This window comes from Eupeodes corollae, chromosome 1, assembly GCF_945859685.1.
Source record: "Eupeodes corollae chromosome 1, idEupCoro1.1, whole genome shotgun sequence".
NCBI lineage: Eukaryota > Metazoa > Arthropoda > Insecta > Diptera > Syrphidae > Eupeodes > Eupeodes corollae.
In genome coordinates, this window is record NC_079147.1 from 114,471,227 (window position 1) to 114,494,429 (window position 23,203).

Sequence of the window (23,203 nt, forward strand, 5' to 3'; positions counted from 1 at the left end):
ATTTAGGATGGGTATAAGCAATAAAATATTTAATAATATAGCGGCGGTTTGGGATGGAAACATTTTGTCTGAAGAATTTGCAACAACGATGGGTGTAAAACAAGGCTGCATTTTGAGCACGTTGTTACTTATCTTGTTTACTAGCGACATAACAGACGATGTAGGAGGCGGGGTGGAAATCAAAAAAAAATCAAAAGGGGTTGTGCAACAGTCCGTTGTGAACCAGGGCCTAGTGACTTACAACTCTCAACCATTCCTGTGTGCGAGTACTGTTGTCAGGAATGGAAGGGACCTACAATTTTAGGCCGAATCCGAACGGCTAGTTCGAGAAAGCACTTTTTTATGACAAGAATTACTCTTGAAGGATTTGTCAATTCCTCGCAAGAGGCAGTACCCGCGAAAATTATTTTTTTTAAATTAAGGTTGCACAGGCAGGGATTGAACCCAAGACCCCTTGCATGACAGTCCAACACACTAACCATCATGCCACGGGTACTACGGGTGTGGAAATCAATAGGATATTAATACCGGGTCTTATGTATGCTGACGATATTTTTTGTCTCTCCAATACAGTTAATAGAATGCAAAAATACTGCCAAACTTGGAATTTATCAGTGAATTGAGAAAAGACTAAAATTCTTGTATTTTGAAACGGAGGATGGCGATTCTCGAGAAACGAAAGATGGACTTATCAAGCCGACCCCATTCAAGTTGTTAGAGAGCATAAGTACCTTGGTTTTCTGATAAAGTCTAATCTCAATGTTGAAAAACACCGAAAAACTAAATTAGCAGAAGCAAAACGAGCCATTTAGTCAGTACACGCATCCAAAGTAAAATTTTAACGCATAGCTCAAAGCAAAAATTATCTGAGCGACTGCCCAGACTATTCTTCTATATGCAGCACAAGTAACGTTACTGCATAAAACGCATCTTTAGGCTACCTTATAATACTCCAAAATACATGATATATCTGGAAAAAGGTTGTCCACCACTTCTATTGGAAACATTAAGGATACATTTTGGTTATATAGTTAAAGTCATGCAAATTTAAGAGGAACGCCTGCCGAAATTGTCCTAAAGCATATGCATTACGTCAAACAATGGCAAGAACTGCCAAGTTGCTGCGGATGTGTCATAAGTTTCTACCCTTGTGACGGAGTTACTAATCTTAGAAGAAAATTTGAGAACATATTGGAAAAATCAGCACCGTTTTTATACAACAAGTATGTAAACAGTATGTCTTATAGTAAATTCAACTATAATCTTAATAGTAACACTTACTTTCTGGATGGTAACAAAACAGAGATGATAAGAACAATTTTTATGTTAAGAGGTGAATTAATCAATTAAAACTGACCTCCCAATACTGTGTGATCTCTGCAACTGTGAAGAGAGGGTGGATGTCTTTCATTTTATTGCGGTGTGCCCTATTTTAAATGAATTTCGAATGATGTACTTTGGAGTGAGAACACAAAAGGAGGATCTCATGACAGTTTTGAATGGTGACTGTGGCTGGATTAGTCTTTATTGATACACTACAAGTGCTCTTAATTATTGAAAATATATACATTATTTGGAAAAAAAAAGTGAATACCATTCATTTATAATTAAATATTTTTTGAATTGAACTTATTTTAAACTATGTTAAACAATACAAAAATGTCAATGTGGTAGACGGCTTATTGCCAAACCAAAAGACTTAATGTTTATAAATAATTGTAATATATACGCTAAACTAATCCACTCCGATTTTCTCAATGAAGGCGATTTTTTTTTTAAACCATAGAACAAGTTTTCTGAAGCTTCCTTACAACCATCTCATTTTTCTTTATGAGGTATTATATGCAAAATAACGACCGCATAAACAAACTTCTTGGTCCAGATTTGTCGGAATGTATATTTTGAATGAAAAGTTCCTCCTTCAGTCTCTGAATCTGAACTTTTTCTTAATAGGTCACGCTTTTTTAAAGAAGCTGAAGCTAAAGTTTCTCGTCCACGTCTTAAGTCCGAATTGGCTTTTTGTAGTGCACATTTATTTATATTGACTTTGTTGTCTTTTTTTATAGTTGCGAACCATATTACGATAAAAGAAACAAAACAAAAAAGCTGTCTATAAATCACGTGGCAACAAATACCCCAAATAGTGCAATTTTGGCCGTTTGTGCCATTTGAGGAACAACGTCAAATACATCATTAAAATAGTATAAACATATTACAGAATTAAACTTTTCATGCTATCAAATTATAAAGTTCATTATTTTAAGCTTTTAAGCCCTCAAGACCATAATTAGTACCTACCTAGCTATGTAACTATGTACCTTAGCTACTTATTTCATTAAAAAAAGAGAGCATATCTGAAATTTGTTGACAGGGAACAACATCTTTTTACATTAATCGACAGTGGAGCATTGTAAAAGAAAAAATAATAAACATTTTTATTAGATATAGAAAAAGATTATAATAAACCTGCCATCTTTTTCTTTAATGAAGAAAGCAGCTTAATGATTTTCTTCAAATTATTTAGTCATTCTTACAAATGGGGTTTGAGTTAAAAAGGATACACAGGAACAATTTATGCTAAAACATTTTAACTGGCCAGAAATAGGGACAACAATGGTGCTTGAACAAAACAAAATGTTTTGTACCTATTAATATATTTATTGTAATTTCTTTTCAATGGAATAAATAATGATTTTTTTTGATTTTACTCACATTCATTAGTTTTCCCTGATTATAAAAGTATTTAGCTTACTCCACTGTAAAACGTATTTCTATCAATTGCTGATCTAAAAACGAATTCTAAGAATAGAAATAAAATTATAGTGTGCATAATATTTCGGAACGTTTATTTGATTTTCTAGATAAATTAAGTTGTTCCCACTCTTCAGAAGATCTTAGTGCAAATATACTCAACTACTTAAATATGTTTATAGTTAAATTTTTGATTGATGGACATCGCACTTAGATGGTAATTGCTTATAGCCAATTCAATTCATATCGTTGTAAGGTTTAAATGAAAACGCCACCAATTAATAACGTTTTATTTTAAAAAAAATTTAAATTATTGTGATATTTGCTGTCAACACTGATATTTAGTTGTTCAATTCATCTTTGCCATGTTGTCGTTTGCTTTAATATGAATGTTAGAAAATTGCAGTTTGTGTAATTATTTTTATTTTTTGTTTTAATAATTATTTAAAGTGTTAGAGTGGGTTAGAGTCAAAGTTGGATCCAGACTTCTAATCAGGTGGGGATCAAACACATCTATTTATATTATTTAATCTTGCACAGTAAGATACAATATCTTTTACGGTAGTACAAGCTTCAATTTTACAATTAGTTAACATGAAATGAATAAATACTAAATTTTAAACAAGATGACTTGAAAAAAAAATTAAAAAAAAATCATTAATATAAACAAAACTACTTTATACTATTTAATTAATGAAAAAGATTTAATTAATAATCTTTATTATAATACTTTATAAAACACCTAATATGCAAAATAAATAGAAGTTAAAATCATCGTAATGTCTAAGTCTTAGTCTTAACCGAGTAGTGCAGCCTATCATCCTTACAGTTTGAGGTAGGGAATTCCACTACCAAATCTAGTGAACGAAAAATTGACGGCTCGAAACAAGATAGAAATAGCGACTGGTATCAGATCTCTGCTTCGATTAGAGCGTGGAAAAAGGATTATGTTGTAAAGGTACGTCGGTTGTCGTGAGAATAAGTTATCAAGAGAAAAACCATATATTAATCTTGCATATGAGAAAATGAGAACATACTTCCGTAGTCCAAAAATATATCTTTTCACACCATTATAGACAACATTAAGTTTCCTTGTCCCAAAAAAAGGGGAATAAGCAGCGACTTAGCAAGTATCATTCTAGTTTTTATTGGAGTGATTCTTTGGGTGGTCCATAACATACCTGCCTCCTTTGATAAGTTGTATATTGTTTGTCCAAGTGAGTGTCTTATTGAATACTACTCCAAGATTTTTTGCTGATTCAACAAACTGAAGAAAAGCAAGATGTGTCTGTAGGGTCTTTTAAAATGTCCGTTTGATCGGGACCAGAGACCATTTTCAAACAACCCCAGTCGTTTGACTGTAGGTACCTACAAGCTGTACTGTACGTCATTGGCATATATATGAATGGAGGAGTTAAAGCTTAGAGATGAAAGCTCATTAGCATACATAGTAAAAAGTAATGGGCCCAAAATGGGCCCTTGGGGAACACCTCATGTTAGCGGAAGAAAACTTGAAGTTTGGTTGTTAGCAACTACTGCTTGGTGTCTAGAACTAAGATATGAGAAAATCAGTCTAACTGATGATGACGCAAATTGAAAGTCATTCCTTAATTTCATGCATAAATTACGGTGGTTGATAGTGTCAAAGGCTTTGAAAGAATCCAAAAGAGTGAAAAAAGACACAAAATTCTTTCTAAACTTTCTAAACTTTATTGGGACATAGCATATGTTGTTACGTTTTAGATATTGTCGCATTTGTGTGTTCCTAATTTTTTCAAACACTTTGGATAAATATGGCAATATGGCTATTGGCCGATACTCATTTCGGGTTTTTGAAACAGGAACAATTTTAACACGTTTTCAGACGGTAGGAAAAACTCTCGTCATGAATTGTGTTGAAAAGATGTGTTATTTATCTCAATGTTATCGATAGAGTTGCCTTTAAAAACACGGGATGGATTTCGTCAAATGCTATCGAGTTTGATTTTATAGACAAACAGGTTCTTCGAACAAATTCATTATAAATTGCTGAGAAGCTAAAGCCCCTTGTAGAAAAGATGTCGGTTTCTAAAAATCCAGAAAAGTCTGCGCTATCATTGAACTTAAATGATGATAGGAATGTGAAATTCGGCTCATAACAATCAATGATAGTAGAAGCACTGTTCAAGTTCTTACAAACACCAATTTCTTTTTAATTTGTCCAATGTCTATGAACTGCTAATGAAAGGTTAAGTCGAGGAGCATAGAAACGTCTCTTAGCTTCCCTAATCTCAAGTACAACTTTATTTATTAAGTCAGTGTATACCTTAGGAAGTTCGTCGAGTCTAAAACGTTTCCCACCTTTGTAAGCTAGATTGAGTTTGTTTATTAAAACTTTAATTTTGTTGTTGAGCCAAGAATGGTCATTGCATTTAAAAGATTTTGTTTTGTAGGGAACATAAATATTGAAAAGAGAGCTAATGTTTCCTATAATAAAAGAAACTTGGTCGTCGACAGACTCCATAAAGAAAACGCGAGACCGTTCAACCGATCTTAAGTCATGTTCTAGAAGGTTATAAATATAACTCATGGTGTGAAAAAAAATAAAGATGAGTTTTTAGAACACTGCTTAAAAATTTTCTTTAATGTTGTCTAAAAGGGGATGACAAAATTTGAATAACATAATGTATCTAACATTTATATATTTCAAGGGTTAAGGGGACAGCTTTATTAAGATATATATGGTCTTTCTATTTATTTGCACGACTCCCTACATATGAAAGGATTCCAAGATTCCAACAGGATTCTTGCCATATTTAGGAGTTAAAATTTAATTGTTTAGAGGGTTTTTGGTGGATTGCATGCAAAAAGGTATAAAGTTATATATTCTGTTCTTGTCGGCATTTCTATAAACGCGAAGAACGCTTCAAAAAAAAAGATGCAGAAACCCATAACAGACATAGTTCGTCAGCAAAATTTGATCTTTTTTCATAGATATTTAAACAGAATCTGTTATGAAGAATTGTTTGGCTTTTTTGAACGTATTTTTTTCGGACTCAATTTTCGGAAGTGTATTATTACAATCGTTATCAGTCTTCTTACTTATAGATTGAAGCTGATGCTAGAAGTCAAATACTTAAAAAAATACTATTTTTAATGAACCTTTTGAAAATAATTTGATCTTATAAAAGTCAAGAAAAATTAAAACTTGTTGAGAGAAAAATGTTTGTTTTTTGAATTTAAGGAAATAGATGTTTTTACTTACATAATTTCTCTAAAATTTAATTACAAAAATTAAAAGTTAAGTTGGGAAGAAATTTTATTTTCATAAACAAAATAAATTATAAACCACTACGATCCCCCTCGATCCACTGTATGTTTTTGACAGTAATTCGCTTTGGGTCACGCTTAATAAAACTTACACAAACTAAACGATTTTGTGTCGGCTAGGTTTGATACCATAGAAAAAGTTTGTGCAGGTATCAATACAAATTATTTGAAACAATAACAACCTTATCAAACGATTATCGGAAATTTTACTATTTGTAAATATTATATCTATCAAAAAATAATCAATTTCGAATTTATTTTGATTTAATTAGCCTCCTTCAAATATCGATTAATATTAATAAATGATTTATGTTTGACAAACAATCTTTAGGTTTATAAAAACGAACAAACTGTCTTATTATTTACAATTTTATCGTTTTTAATTTTTTTTAACTAAAAACTTTTTTTTTGAAGCAGAGGGAAATCATAACTTTATCATAAAGAGCTATATTCAAATAATTATTTACTATCTTATTAATGCATTTATGAATTGATTTATGATACAATCAGCTCTTGTCTGGGTACTTAATGTATTATATTGTTCGTTAAAAGGTATACCTCAATTTTTACCTTCATTGAAAAAACTCCTTTTAACTTAATATACTTAAATTAAATCAAATTTTTATAAAATAAAATTAAATAGATACCAAATGCCGATTAGTGGCTTATACAGATATGATCCAATATATCATTTACAAGATTTAACAGAATAGTCTAATGATATGGTTGGTTATAACTTTATTCATCCTATAAAAAAACTGTTGCTCTTAGAAAAAGTCATATCACAATTATTTCTCTGTACATAAGGATATCTCGACATAGGCTAGCTAAAAAGCTGTTGTATCTTTTACATGTTTTGCAAGTAGAAGATTCAATACCCGTTATTTAAAATAGTTGTAGCTAGAAATTGCAGCACACACATTTCTTTAAATAATTTTTGTTTTCGAACTTCCTTTAGTGAAAGCGTGGTTCCGGTCGAGTTTATTAGTGTATGATACCCAACAATTTAAAAAAAATACTTTCTTACCAAAATTCATATTTCCATATTCTTCGGGTTGTTAACACAAGCCAATAACTTAAAGTAGCCCCAAAGAAAATATTCACATTACTTGAAATAACACGCTCATCAAACTTACTTTTTTATAAACTGATTGTATGCTGTGCTTTGTGGCTTCTGGCACCACATCTACCAATTCACAGAAACATGATGATCTTTGTCAAACAAACGTTAATTTTCGTGAGGCTAAAAATGCATATTTAGCTTACTTACGAACCACTTGAGCCAAAAATGAGCTTCGTCACTTCCAAAAAAAAAGGTCTTAAGGTTGATGTCACCGCCTAAAAATTTTAGTTAAAATTTTTAATAATTTGCAGACGTTAGTCGTTTGAGTACTTTACCATGATGCAAATTTTGAGTTTATTGAATAAATTGATAATTACAGTTTAATGATTAGTGTAAGGGTGCGGTCACAAGTTAAAAATCTAAGAAAGTTTCAGGGATATACAAATATCGGTCTATTTATCAGTTTTAGCTGAAACTTATTCAATTCAAATATTTCTTCATTCTCATGTTATTCCAGCTGCAGTCCAAATATTGAAACTTGAAAAACAGAAAGCCTCTAGTTCAATTAAGATGCCTTAGAACCTCTTAATAATTAAACAAAAAACAGATTTTGAATTTAATCCACTTCATAAGATATGTCAAATTTCCAAAGCAATTTTAAAATGTTGCTAGTAACAACCGCTCGAATTTAAGAATTTATTTATCCACTTTAAACATCCCATAGGAACGAATTGAAAATTTTGACATTTCTCGATGTTGCAAGGTCCCTAGAGTTTATAGTGCGTGCGTGTGTACGTACGTTCTGGAAATTTTTTTGTCGGTTATAGCCCAAAAGCCAGTAGAGATATTGCCTTCAAATGAATTTTGTTATATACAGGTAATAATGCAGAAATATTTTTTTTTATAATAAACGGGCATTCAAGGAGTTATTAATACTCTTATTACATATGTTTAAAGTTTAATCACAGTGCGAGCTTTAGGAAAATAGGGAAGGATTAAAGAGGAGATACCGATTCACATTGGTCTTAAAGTTTTGAATATCAAAGTGATAGGGAAACACACAGCTGGGTAAAGCATTCCACATTCTCTATGTGCGGTTAAAAAAAGAATCTCTATACTTGATAGTACGTCCGAAATGCATGCCTCGAAGTACGAGTATTACGGCTGAATTGTTTGATTGGGGAATGCAACTGGCTAATTCGACACAACCTGTTTATAAAAATATCAGCATGAAAATTTGCGGCGGTGTTCAAGCAACGTAATTGTTTCGGTTATAGTTCTATCACCTATAATTTTCAAAGCTCTTTTTTGGATCCTGTCCAAAATACTTAAACTTGTTTTAGGGGTACCTGCCCAAATATGCGAGTTATAGTCAAGCTTTGGACGAATGAAGGCTTTGTAAATTACAGCCAGATCAGAAGAGGTGAACATTTTCTTGCACCGTCGGAGAAATCCTGATCACCTAGCAGCATTTTTCACAATATCGAATATGTGATCATTCCATAAAAGGTGATCTGTGATATACATACCGAGTGCTAAAAGATGATTAGTTTCCTGGATGCAAGTGCCGCTCATGGATAGCGGCATCGGGGGTGGATAACGATTTAACGGCAATAGACAGCATTGAGTTTTCGAAGCATTCAGTTCTGCACGACGAGATCAGAATTTAATGAGCTTAACATACGCTGCCGTTGAAGTTCCCCATCCGAAGGACAAGGATGTGAATCTAGAAACGAATATGAAAAGCTGAGGGTACTGTCGTCAGCGAAAAAGTTTAATGGATTAGAAGTGACAGACAAAAGATCGTTTATGAAAGAGAGTCGGAGACAAAACGGAGCCCTGAATATCAGATTTGAATTGAACGGGCGAAAGGTAATTTCTAACCCAATGAAGGAGGGATTCATCAATACCAAAAGCACGCATTTTCGACAAGAGCTTGGTGCAAAACTTAATCAAATGCTTTTGAAATATCAAGTGCAGAGTAGGAAAGATGGAAAAGCTTACGCAGTGTCAGCGTTGAAGAACACCTCTTTAGAACAATAGGGGGAATACTATCCAGCGGGTTCGTGTATGTCAAGGTTTCTCACTACTCTTGCAACTGCACGAGTGCGAAAGAAGATTCGTCCCATAGAATCGTTTACGGTATAAAGAACAGGAGGACTCATGACACTCTCCGGTAGCGTCGAATTAACAGCAAATTGCAGACAGGACTCTTAAGAAAATGAGCGGTTTGGTTTTTGTTTACAGTAAAAAAAAAGTGAACTATCTAACCCAAAATATCTCACGAACCAATAACTCTAGCGTTTTTAATAAGATGTACATTAAATATTATAACGTAATACCAAACAGGTATATTTTTGGAAAAAAATCCAGTTAACGTTATTTTTATAAATCAAAAAAACTGAAAAAAAAAATAATTGTCACCCCAAATATTTTACTAACAAAAAAACTATGTTATCTGACATCTATTGAAATTTTGAAAAAAAAAAACATTACTTCATCTTGGTAAAAATGGGTTTTTGACCCAAATATCTTTTCAAAAAATTGAGATTATGGCTTTTAAAATATTTGTATCTTATGAAAAATATTGTTTTCAACATTCGGTAAGACTTTGAGAAAAATCATATAGGTAGACTAGACAGTTTTCTTACAAAGAATAAAAACCAAGAAAACATTACTACCACATGGTAAAAATTTACTTTCGACTCAAATATCTTTACAAAAATGTGAGATATTGACTTCAAACTGATTTTATCACACAGGAAATATTGTTTTCGACATTGGTAAATTTTTGTAAAATATAACTTTCATTAATAATTTTTCATTCACCTAATTTGTATTTGTTTATACGAGAAATAAAAACTTTTAAAAAATACTACAAAATAGCAAAAATTAGTTTTGGACTAAAAATCTCGTTAAAAAATAGATTTCGAAATCATACTATTTCATCATATGCAAAATATTGTTGGTAATTTTAAAATTTTATGGAACAACTTTTTCAACAATACACGAAAATCTACAAACCTTTAAGGAAAGACAAATCGACAGAAGGGATGCAAATTTAGTATTCAAATCAATGTTTCGCAAAATGTCGGCCATTTGCTTAACAATTGTACAGCGACTTTCGGTAGAGTTTACAAGCCGTTGACGGCAAAATACCAGAGTTCCTAATCGTTACTTGATTAGTACCTCAACACCTCTATTACTACTTAAGGATTTTCAATCCTGTTTATGTTCATGCAGTGTGCTGATCATTGAATACCATCAACTTCAATATCAAGAAACATTTGTTTGTATAGTTTGCTGGTAAGATAATTCAAGTCGTTCTTCTACTCAAAGTAACCCTTCAACCGCATCTCCACAGATGCAAATTATCATAATATACAAATTTCCTATATTTGCTTGTATATTAAACTTCCCAGATAATAATACTTGATCTTCCATGTTTAATAATCCAAGAAACTCAAATACAGAAAAATAAATTGGGTGTCGAAACAGTCCGTTAAGAACTAGGGCTTAGTGACTTACGACTATCAACCATTCATGCGTACGAGTACTGTTATCAGAGATAGAGTTCACCTACAGTTTTAAGCCGAATCTAAACGGCTAATTTGAGAAAGCTCTTTTCATGACAAGAATTACTCTTGGAGAATTTTTCAATTCATCGCAACAGGCAGTACCCGTGAATAAAAACTTAAGATGGCAAAGGCAGTGATTGAACAGAAGACCTCTGGCATGACAGTCCAATTTTCATGTTCTTTAGATTCATTTCTAATTTACTAACGGCAATTCTACGTTTTTAATTCTTAATAATTAAAATGTATTCTACTGACGATTTAAGGTGTTTGTAAAACTTAATAATTTGTTTTTATTTTGTATTTTCAGTAATCCTGCTTTTCCAATATGCAGCGTGTGATCACTGGAGCTACCCCGACCGCAACAGCACAAATGGTAAGATCCAACAATTTATACTAAAAATGAAGCTGCATTCCTTATACTCGTAATTTGTTTTGTTTGTTTTAATCAAAAGAAAAAATTCATAAGAATCTAGATCAAAGAATGCTCCCATTATATATTCATTAAGCATCATCAGTTATCATCTAAAAGTCGTACGAAAATAGTTACACTCACTTTAGGAATGTGAAAGCAGGCCTCGCCTCTATTTTGTCTGATGTCATGCAAAACTTAGCAAATCTCAGGAATCTGAACTACAATCAACGATGTTATAATATAACTGCGCTATCAAAACACAAAAACACAGATTAAATGAATTGATAAATTGCCTATTTGAGCATAATGCGACATACGGCTCCTGCATGATAGTTCCAAAGTTCTTTCAACACCTACTTATGACAACGAGTACCTACTTATATTATACCTAATAATTTGTAGTTTTTTTCAAGTTGATACTACTTAGGCTTTAGCAATGCAATTGTGCTGGGGCCTGAGTAACAATTTTTGTGGCAAGTTTTTTGATAAATAGATAACATACGATCATTTACGTTTAAATCAACCACGATGAGGGAAGATCATTGCTGCTAAGAAATATACAAGATTTTAAGTGAAATGCAATTTTGTACATTGAGGTGCTTAATATAAACATAAACATTTAAATATACAATAACTTGATATACAGTAGAGTGCACAAAAGGGTTTGTTCCTCATGCATTTATCCTAACTTGTCAGTGTGCGGAAGGTTTTAGAGTGATTGCCTATGCTGATGACGTTGCTATAGCGACAAACTAATAATTGGGTCAACTTGGTGGACTTGGTGTCAACCCACACAAATCCGAAAAAGTCTTATTTTCGATAAAATACAAAATTCCGCATGTTGGGCGTTGGCCCTCTCTTTTTTAAAGGTATCCAATAATTAAAGTTTTCAGACGAGGCTAAGTATCCGTGTCTCATTTTAGATAAAAATAAATAAATTGGAAACGGATATACAGGAAGCTCTATTTTTTTGAAAAAAAAAAACTATTTATAATAAATGGGCCTTGCAAACCCGAACAACGTATTGATTATGCACATCGATAAATCAGGCAGATTTTAATGTACAGTATGATGGATTGCTCCGACAAACTAAATAAAGTCAAACTATCAGCTTGCCTATTTATAAGCGGATCGTGGCACTGGATACCCTACTCGACCCAACACCTACTTAGAAATCAAATAGCTGTAAGCTCTGCTATTCCCCTCAAAGCTTCAACGCAGTGGGTTAACAACAATATTGGCCACTCCGTAATTCTGAAATATTAGGAATCAATTCCAAACCACACAGATTACACTATCCTCCAGACTACAATTTAATAAAATCTTCCAAATTTCTATACCTTGCAGATGTTTCTGGGGGGATAGGGCATTCCTGGAAGACGAGTCAGCCCACTTTTACTTAGATGGATCAAAAACAAAAGAAGGGGTTGTTAGAGGTGTGCACACTGAATGACTGAAATTAAGTCATTCATTGTATTGTATTGCAGGCGGAACTTTTGGCGATAAAAGAAGTATTATCCTGGTGTGATTTCAACATCTGATATCCGTCATTCAGGTCAGTGTTCATTAAGGGTGTTAAAATGCTTTCTTGAATCCTCGGAAAAAAAATTAAATGATATTTTGTGACAAATAAAATAATATATCCAAGTGAAAGAATTTATTTTTGTATCAGTGCACCCGCCGCGCCGGCACGTTTGCAGCCGTCAATTCGTTGGACCAAAATTTCGTTTGGCATTACCGTCATTTGATACTTCTTTTGTTGATAGTGCCAATTGAAAGTAGAGTCGCAAATCGTAACTAAATTAAAAGTACAATCGAGTTTCATAGTATTGCCCAATGGCAGCAATATTATTTTGACGATATCTTCATTTTTTTGTAGTTAGCGCACACTCAAGGGGATAATACTACCCTAGTGTGAACACTAGGAAAGCGAGAGAGGGGTTGAAAGGAGAGGTTATACTGTGCACATTGGTTTTGAATTCCTGAATATTGCAATGGCTGGGAAAGACAGAGTGTGGCAAGGCATTAAACATTCGCGTAGTACGGCTAAAGAATGAATCTCTGTACTTGACAGTACGACCGAAGTTGGGCTCGATGGTATATTGATGCACATTCCCAGAACCGCGAGTAGTACGGTTAAACTGTTAAAGGGGAGGAATGCAACTGGCTATTTCTTGTGATCATTCCACAAAAGGTGGTTGATGTTCAGTCTCCTTGTTGCAAATGCCTTCCATGGTCTTTAACGATACAAGACAGCATTGGGTTTTCGATGCATTAAATTCCACGCGGTTTTTTATTCCCCGTTGAACAATGCTGTTTAGGTCGTAATTTAATGAGCTTATCATATTTTTTCGTTGCGGTTCCACATCCGAAGAAGAGGGGTGAAAGTCTGAAAACGAATACGAAAAGCTAAGAGTACTACCGTCGGAGAAACAATGTATTGAATTAGAAGTTGCAGACAGAAGATCATTAATAAAAATGAGAAAGAGTGTTGGAGATAGAACAGAGCCCTGTGGCACACTAGCGTTTATTATGTGGTGTTCATACTTGAATCCATTCAATACAGATGTAATGAACGACCCCAAAGGAGGGATTCATGAAAACCGAAAGCACGCATTTTTGATAAGAGAGCCTGATGCCAAACCCTATAAAATGCTTTCCAAATATCAAGTGCAATAATCTTACTTTCTCCAAAACAATGTAAAGATTTGTTCCACTGCTGTTCGGTAAAAATAAACTATGTGATCACCAGTGGACCTATTGCTACGTACTGTCGGTTATTAAGAAGCTTTTTATCTTTGAGATATTTCTTGAGCTGATAATTAATCAACGTTTCCATGACCTTGGAGAGAAGTTACGTATGTAAGTGCAATCGGTCGGTAATTAGAGACTCGAGGAGTAGGACAGATGAAAAAGCTTACGCAGTGGTTTTGCCAGCGTTGAAGAACACATTTTCAAAACAATAGCGGGGATACCATGGAGACCATCGGATTTATGTATGTTAAGATCTTTTAGGACTCTCGCTACAGTACGAGTGCAAAAAAAGATTTGCCCATATAGTATCACTAAAGCGCTCGATGACAGGCGGAGTCATGCAACTCGCTGGCAGCGTTAAATTGGCGGCGAACTGCCTAGAAGAAAGATTATCTTTCTCTAAAGAACTAACAAATGGAGTGTCATTGACAACGAGCGTAGGGACTGGGGAAGAGCAAGAATTCCTTATGTTTTTTTTAAAACTACCAAAAATTTGTACTGCCTTTAGGACATTGCAGAATTGTTTGCTGTAATTTTTGGTCATGTAAAAATTTTTATGTCGAATTTGGGCATTGCAGGCCTTCCTGGGTTGCTCGAACTTAATCCGGGTTTCCTCAGTTGGATTGGTTTTAAAACAACGGAAACTTACCTTCTTGTCCCTAATAACCTCTCTACAGCTCGCATCAAACCATGCGTTTTCCTTAGGTCTAATGATTTTAACCCTATTCCAGATAAAAGTTCGCATTCACAGGAGATTAAAACTTGTGATCATATCAGCGCTGGATGGCGTCAACATCACCATCGAGGAAGCATAGTGACCAGGAAAAGATCCTAAAATAATTTTGATACAAGCACTTTTAATTTCCATTATCAATAATTTGTATTATTTTGAAGGATTCAAAACATCATCCACAATTTCGCCGACAGTTGAAACATTCTTCAATTTAGAAGAAAAAAACTTCTGAATAAGTCCTGATCTCCTCACAGCATCTTAAAATTTTTTTAAAGAGAATTCAAAATTATTTTCAAACTTTTACATTTTTAGATTTGGATTTTAGATCTGGAACAGTTTCCAGATGATTAGAAAACGTAAATTCACAGCCTAAAATTATGAACATAGATGATTCAAATTGAATGTATTTTTAAAGCCTTGACTTAAACAACATTATTTGTCTTCTTTACATTTTAGTATCATTTCCTCTATGGGGCGGATTGTGTGATGTGGGTAACCGACAAAGTCCAATTGATTTAAGTATTTCTGGCGCCTTAAAAGGGAACTTTCCTGACATTGACTATCGGAACTACGACAAGCCTTTAACATCACCATCGCTAGTCAACAATGGCCACACCGGTAAGTTAAGTTGTTCTTTCTAGAAAATTAAACTAATTTTTATTATCTATTCTTAGTCAAGTTAACAAAATTCGATGTTGAAATGACAATGACCGGTGGACCATTAAATGATAAATTCATTGTCGAGGAACTTCATCTACATTGGTGGTCTGAGCATACTATTGACAAAATTAGGTAAAAAGAGTAGTTCGAAATATAAATAAGTTTATTAACATCTGTCTCAATAATTTCAAGATATCCAATGGAAGCTCATATAGTTCACCGAAATACGCGCTATTCCAACATAAGTGAAGCTGCTGCTCACAAGGACGGAATAGCTGTTGTTGGAGTTTTGTTTCATGCTTCAAATCAACCCAATGTTGGCATTGGAAAAATTGTTGAAAATATCGAATTTATCAACTCCGCTGATGATATTGATAAAGCAGTTACCATTGAACAAAAACTGAACCTAAGAGAGTTGTTTCCAAGACTTTCAGGTGGTTATTTGAGCTATCCAGGTTCTCTTACGACTCCATCGTGTGCAGAATCAGTAACTTGGCTCGTACTCCTGGATACATTCCCCGTAACATTAGATCAGGTATTTGCGAAAATATAAAAATATATGTACTTTTTTAAACCCAAACTATTTTAACTATTTTAGGTCAATAAATTTAAAGGAGTTGAAACCTACGGTGGAAAAAAATTGAGCGATAACTACCGTGACTTACAAAGGAAAAATAACCGCCCCGTTCTTGTGGTTCATCAAGATTCTTCAAGTGCTCCAGCTCCGATTAACATGTCGGCAATGAGTCTTTTCGGTTCGATTGTTGTTATTTATATTAGCAAATTCCTGCAGTAGTGCTGATATAAATATATTCCTTACAATGAGCTCTTAACACCTCGCAATCGCAACAAAATAAAACGATGAATTTATCATCCAACACTTTACTCAAGCCATTTTGATCGTTCCTTAAACTATTTCTAAAGACAAATATTCTCTTGTAATTTTGTCAGCGGCCGACAATATTCTTGACGAATTAAATTTTACTTTGAGATGATATTTTACATTGCAAGTATAAAATGAGCTTCTTTTGTAATAGTAATTAACTATGTATGTATATTTCTGTTTAGGTTAGTATTTTTGTATGTCTTTTTATAAAAGTGTAATGTCTTTGTTTTTATGCTAAAATTTCAGTTGTTCCAATTTACCTAGTCAATTTATAATTATATATTAAATAAAGTCCTTTTGTGTTTCAATTCAGTTTTATTTCTGTTTGTTTGTATTATTTGATAAGAGCGTAGGACCATGTTAGAGGTCTTGGGTTCAATCCCTGTTTGTATTACCTAAAGTTTTGTTCGCGTTTACTGCCTCCCACGAGGAATTGACAACTCTTACAAGAGTAATTCTTATCATGAAAAGTGCTCGTACTCAGCAGGTCCCTTCCATTTCTGAAATGACTCGTACACAGGAATTTTTGAGATCGGTAAGTCACTAGGCCCTTGTTCTCAACGGTGTGTTTCACCAATTAATTCAAATCAAAAATCTTTAAGTTAATCACTTACTTAATTCATTGAACGTTTTTTTTGGCTGTTTGAATTCTTTTAAAATATCTCCAGGAATATCTAATGTCAAAGGGATGGGATTTGGTTTGGAAAATGTATCGACTGTGATCTTTTTAAAAAATAAATGTAAAGTCAATGGACATTTTGCAAGCTACTGCCATTTAGTACTGGGTTTTGCTACGCTCTGGATAATAGATGTGGGAATAATGTAATACTATACCTTTAATTATTAAAGGTTTCGGGTAAAAACATTGACACTATTATACGAAGATGAACAAAATTGACAGTGGATCTAGCACATACTTTGAATGGATAATGAACTGTATCGAATTTAAATAAAAAACATAGAAAACATAGAAAACAAAACATTACTTTATTATTTGCATACTTTTTGGATAAATAATGTTGTAAAATTCCTGCTTTAGTATATATCCTAAATGTATGCCGAATATAGTCTTCGTATAAATTTCAATTTTATTTATTACCTACATTAATAAATGTGTGATAAGGGGCTCCCAATTTTCACAAATCTTTAGTTTATTATTCAGTTGCTTCTACAAATTATCATGGCAAGTTACACGATTGAAAAGCATATTGAAATGATACAACTTTTTATCAAAATGAGTTAACGTTAACGCAAATGATGGGCGCACTGCGTCCATTTCAAGATAGAAGTGGTAGCCCTTTAGAATCGTTTCTTCAACGTTTGGCGGCCAAATTTGAGACGATCGGTTCAGTAAACAATCAGCCAACATCCGCACTTTCGAGGAACGCAAGATCGGAACATCGCCGCGGTCTGTGAAAGTGTACATCAGAACCCTAGGCAGTCTATTCATCGCCGTGCACAAAAACTCGGATTTTCGCAGACTTTAACAACTTTAGTAACGGTAAAAAAGCGTGAAACAAGAAACTTTACGACGATGTTCGAGTGACGTAATCGAGTTGATGATGTTCATGTCACCCATCAGTTTAAAAGCACTTCTTTGAATACTGTCTATAAGAGGCTCAAATAAGGTACTTTAGCACCAGCCCAAAGATGAGAGTTATGTACATTCAAGTTTCGGACGTACATTATATACTCGTAGGTTTTGTAGATTGTAGCCAGATCAGACGGAAAAAAAATTTCTTGCATCGTCTCAAAAAACAAAACAAAGACATTTGCGGCATTTTTGGCGACATCGCGTATGTGATCGCTCCACAAAATATGGTTGCTGATGCACATTCCAAGGATGTCTAGATTTTCAGTTTCAGGGTTGTGAGTCTGAAAAAGAATATGAAAAGCTAAGAGCGCTATCGTCAGCGAAACAATGAAATAGTCTTGTATTCCGAGCTTACAGACTCTGGGCCACAAATGTTGTTTCAAAATATTGATGTTAGCCATTTGATACAGTTTAGACTCCACAAAATGTTAGTTCTGATCCCCAGAAACTGCAACACATCCGCAAACTTTGGAAGCCCGATTATGCTTTAGAAAATTCTTAATTTACTTTTCGCCAATCAGATTTTCATCTGAACCATTAAGGTTAAATTTGCTTCCTTCGATGAACAAAACCTTAATTACAATATTGTCTTATATTTAAGGGTTAACTAACAATATAAAAATATACAGTTCCTCCGTATTCCAAGAAGAGGTATCCTATGTCCAGTAACAAACTTAAGTCTTTCAATTATATTTTTTAACTGATGTAATACACCACTGGGCGGCTATTTCGGTCATTTTCATTTCGGTGGTCTTTTTCAAAAAAATCTTTAGACAAAATTTAGCCTAATAAGAAGCTTCTCATCGTTCGGCTCCCGCTTCTTTCCGTTTTTCTGCTCACATTATGAATCATATTTCCGTTTTTAAATTGTGAAATTATGTAATGAGTTATTAGGGCTCCGATGCACAATTTCTGCTATTTCCCGTAATGATTTACCATCCTGCTCGCACTGTGTTCAATCATTATAAAGGTATTCATAACCCGTTTAGTGCAATTTTGTAATTTCCAAACGTTTGTTTTCCTTTTGGTGTCATTTCGACTAGCAGCAAGAAACTAAAAATAATTTGAAATATTTTTTTTTTTATTTAAACTGAATTTTAACTTAAAAATGATAACTAAGTTCTTCTTCTTCTATAAATTGTATTGGAGAAATTGCATTTCGAAAATTTACATTCTCTTTGTCCAATTAGTCGTGGTAGCCACTAGATGTATTCATTTTAGAAATATAAATGTTTGAATAAATAAAATCATTTTTGAAATTTCTTGTCGATATAAACTTAACATTGGCAAAACTCAAAAAATGAAATCAAATAATTATGTTTGATGAATTTGAAGCAAAAAACGAGTTAAAACTATTTGTCTTATTCATTATAACGCAATTTGTCGGTTTTACTATTGTTTTGATAACTTGGGCACTTTTACAAGCTTGCTCCAAAAAATAAGTGATATCTTAAACATTTGACTGTCCTATTTTGAATAAACTAGCAGACCTTTTCGGACCTCCCGTAATTTGCCTTTTATAAAATTATCGCAACCATTTTTAATGTTTGGTCAAAAATGTATCACATGCCGTTTTTAGGCTGTGAAAATCAAAAAATTGCAGGACATAAGTTCAACTATCATTCTGTCCTACTCAAAAGTTGTATAATTTATCATTTTTTCTCCATTTATAGAGTCCAGTTAAAGATTTCATTGAAATCAATCTGGATTTTTTTAAATGGATATTTGACTATTTCCTTTTGATTAGAAATTCAAGTTTTTTTCTGATTGATTGGTTGCGCATACATAATTTGCGTTAAAAAAAATGTATATTTATATTTCCGGCCCTAAACTAATTTTCTGGGAAGATGATTCTATTCTGTCAAACAAAATTCGAATTGTTCTACTGATTCATCATAACCGTATAATAGAAGCAATTCTAAAAGATTCATACGATATATTTTTAATGAATTAAGGTGGAACATTGAAATTCCCTGTTACATTGTAAGATGTCAACTTATTGGTATTCAGTCACTAGAGAACCGAAGGAAAATGTATATGATAAATTTTATTCATGATTTCTTATATTACCACATAGACTGTCCTTTTGTATTAGCTCTCATTGATCTATACGCTTCTTGACGTGATTTGAGAAATCTTTTCTTATTTCGCGAAAACCCTCATAGAGTGAGCTATGCCTTCAACGAGCTATTAACTCGAAGTGTTAGAGAAATTAATAACTTATCAAATTATATTGACTTTAATTTTCATATTAATAGAAATACATTAAAATATACATATTTTTTTTAACTTTACATTCTTACTCGTAGTTTATAATATAATATTTTAAATAAAACTTGTGTTATTAGTCTATTTGAGTATACTGTTAACTCTAATTGATGTAATAAATAAATAAAAAAAATGTGGATAGAGTAAAACATATTTCTCAATAAAAAAAATGACACAAGTGAAATATTAAGCCTACAATTTCTAATTCATTCTTAGGTGTTTAGGTTTTCAAACATGAATCGAATTGTTTGTTACTGTGTCAAACCCATACCTAAAGTAAAATAATCCATCATCCGGCTTGCTAGGGATATAAAACATCTGCACATTCGAGTTCTCAAATATTTCGAAATCTTGTTCTTCTTAAAATATTTCCTTAATTATATTTCACAAATTAATAAAAAAAAATAACTCTTTCAAGTATAATTTGTCAAGAATATTTTTCCAGGATAATGACACATGCCTCTAAGATAAAAGTAGCATTCCTGATTTTATTTTCAGCAAAATGTCAATAAATAGTAAAAGATTTAAATCTTTTAAAATAAGCTAAATTATCTATTTGACTTAACCTTAGTATAAATGATTAGAAGATCTTCCAAATATTGGCAGTTTTTTCGGAAAACATTAGAACAAAATTATTATCAACCATGTAAAAACCCAATTTTATCTGTCAAAAGTAACAAAAAAGAAATTTGGCAGTCAATCGTCTGAAATGTTTATATCCAAATCTTGGCCAACTTTTTGCAATCGGTTGTACTCGTCTTAACACTAAATTACAAATAATTGGACGATTGCTAACCAAGCGGATATTGGATGATTTTCTTTCCTAACAACTTCATCCAATTTTGAGTTGGCAACAAAAGTTTACAGAATTTTGAAATTATAAACTTTAAAAATTGATACGACCTGTTGTTTTCACTCCTTAAATAAATGTTCATATCCTCTGTCATCTGTTGAGAAAATTGTCTTCCAACAATTTGTTTCTTAAAGACTTCCAAAAGTCAGACATTTTTCTACCCAAAAATTGTCTAATATTTAGATACAAATTGGCAAATACTATCTAATTGGAATACTTTACACAGTTTCGCTAATATTGGAAGATCTTCCAATCGTGGAAACTTAGCTTTAGTAAATTACTGAAATAGCTTTAAAATTGTACTAAATAGTTTAAGATTTTGATCAAAAGCACAGTGATAGTATCATATTATGGTCGTTAGCATGATCTTAATTTATGTCTTTTTTTTTATAAAGTTGCTTAGCTTTTCAAATATAAACAATGCTTTGCTTAATTGGAGCAATGGGCTAAGTAAATAAAAAAATATAATATTTTCATCATCTCTGAGCTTCAATTTTGCAAACGTTTTATGTTTGCATATTTATGAAATTAGCTAAATCTTGTTCATACATATATTTGCATAATAATTGGTCTTACTAGATGGCCTATATGTCGGCCTTGATGAAGTTATTTTAATTTCTTTCTTAAATGATACTGTCTATGCGTTAAGTATTAGTAGTGGATACTTTCCTTTTCATTTAGAGTTCTAACCATAAAGTTGGGCTATCCGTGTGATTTAAAATCTCATTAAACCATCAATAGCTATTTTAAACCAGTCTTAAAGAAAACAAAATAATGACCTTTTTCTAATTATCATAATTATGTTGATAAGACTTGACGTATAAGATTTGAATAAAACTAGCAAAGATGACGAAAATTGTATCTGCATATTCAACGGGAGAGTGGTTATATCTTTTGCTGCTCTTTTAATCAAGTTTAAGGTCACATATCAACCAACTCTGATTGTGTTTCCATGACATGAGTCACTCTCACAAAGTAGATTTTAACCTGTTTTACGGATTGTTTACTTGTCACATCTTTGAGTTCAAAAAATTTGTGTCGTAAATAATTAGGTCTTTCATTAGCCGGAGTTGCACACTGCGCACGTATTTTGACTCTGGGAAAAAATAAAATTCTTCCGATAGTATGGAAAATTAACATATTATCAAAGAAGAGTTGTTTTTTCATTCATGTTCATTCTATGAACAATCATCAACTTTTTGAATGAATATTCAAATGTTTTTGAAAAGCGAAATCAAAATGTAGGTTAATCTGAAAGCTTGATTAAATATTGACGGTCTCGGAATTTAATTTAATTTCAGTTATAGCTAATTAAAGAAAAATAGCACAGGTCGTGGGAAGATGTGTTGTGATCAATGATTATAGGATTGGAATGATAAATGCTTAAGCATTATTAAGACTTATAACAAGGTATTGAATTTTATTACACTAAACTTTAAGTTAAGTTGATTTCAGGTAAAATGTAGAATGTTTATCATAACCAATCTTAACTATATAAAAAATATCAATAGAACCTAATTGAATTTGGATTTTATGTGATATTTTGTACAGTGATCATCCTACTGTAGTTATTCGTGATACTAATGACCAAGTCTCATTTTGAAACAAAGATCTGGGACACCTTATTTTGTCTAATGACGACATTATGGAAGGTATTGTAAAGCTTAATCCTGGTTTAAATGCTAGTCCAGATTGGATTCCCTCTTTTTGTTTTTAAACTGTGTTTCGTTAGCCAATTCATATGATACATATATATATATTTCAAATGGAATTTTTCTAGATTACTGGAAATTAATTTTTTTATAGCTCCAATTTTCAAAGCTTGGCAAAAATATCAAATAATAAATTACAGTGCTAAACTTTCGGCTATACCAAATAAAACTCTTCAAGTTATTGTGAAGCATTAATATTTATGTTTTTATATAAAGAAATTTATATCTTCTCAACAACCTGGATTTGTGAGTGAGCACATCAAGTCCAAATTTATCTTTGTTTACCAAAAATGTATCTGATTACCCTGAATGTGGGCTTTCAAAAGGCTTTTGAAAGCCTTTGCATTACGCAGCTTATAAAAAAACTTAAATATTTTGGATTTCACTTAACAAAACTTTAGTGCATATCCAGTTATTTGCTAAATCGAACGAGAATAGTCAAAAATTTTAATGGTACTTCAAATGTACAATATACAATACGAGTTACATCTGGTGTCCCTCAAGGCAGACACCTGGGTCCATTGTTATTTTTACTTTATGAAAATGAAATTCCTGGTTTGTAATTTGCAGATGCTTCTAAATTTTTATAAAATTAAGACTACGGATGACTGTTTTAATATTCAAAGCAAT

The 23,203-nt window shown here is 32.5% G+C and overlaps 1 protein-coding gene across 1 annotated transcript in view; it reads left to right on the forward strand.

Moving 5' to 3' along the window:
* Positions 1-16,458, forward strand: part of LOC129942024 (carbonic anhydrase 2) — a 29,373-nt gene extending 12,915 nt beyond the window's left edge. The window contains exons 2-6 of the mRNA XM_056050816.1: positions 11,009-11,074; positions 15,057-15,218; positions 15,275-15,392; positions 15,453-15,795; positions 15,859-16,458. Of these exons, the coding sequence (XP_055906791.1) occupies positions 11,009-11,074; positions 15,057-15,218; positions 15,275-15,392; positions 15,453-15,795; positions 15,859-16,056 (887 nt within the window). The 3' untranslated portion in view covers positions 16,057-16,458. The remainder of the gene's footprint in view (positions 1-11,008; positions 11,075-15,056; positions 15,219-15,274; positions 15,393-15,452; positions 15,796-15,858) is intronic.
* The last annotated feature ends 6,745 nt before the right edge of the window (positions 16,459-23,203 follow it).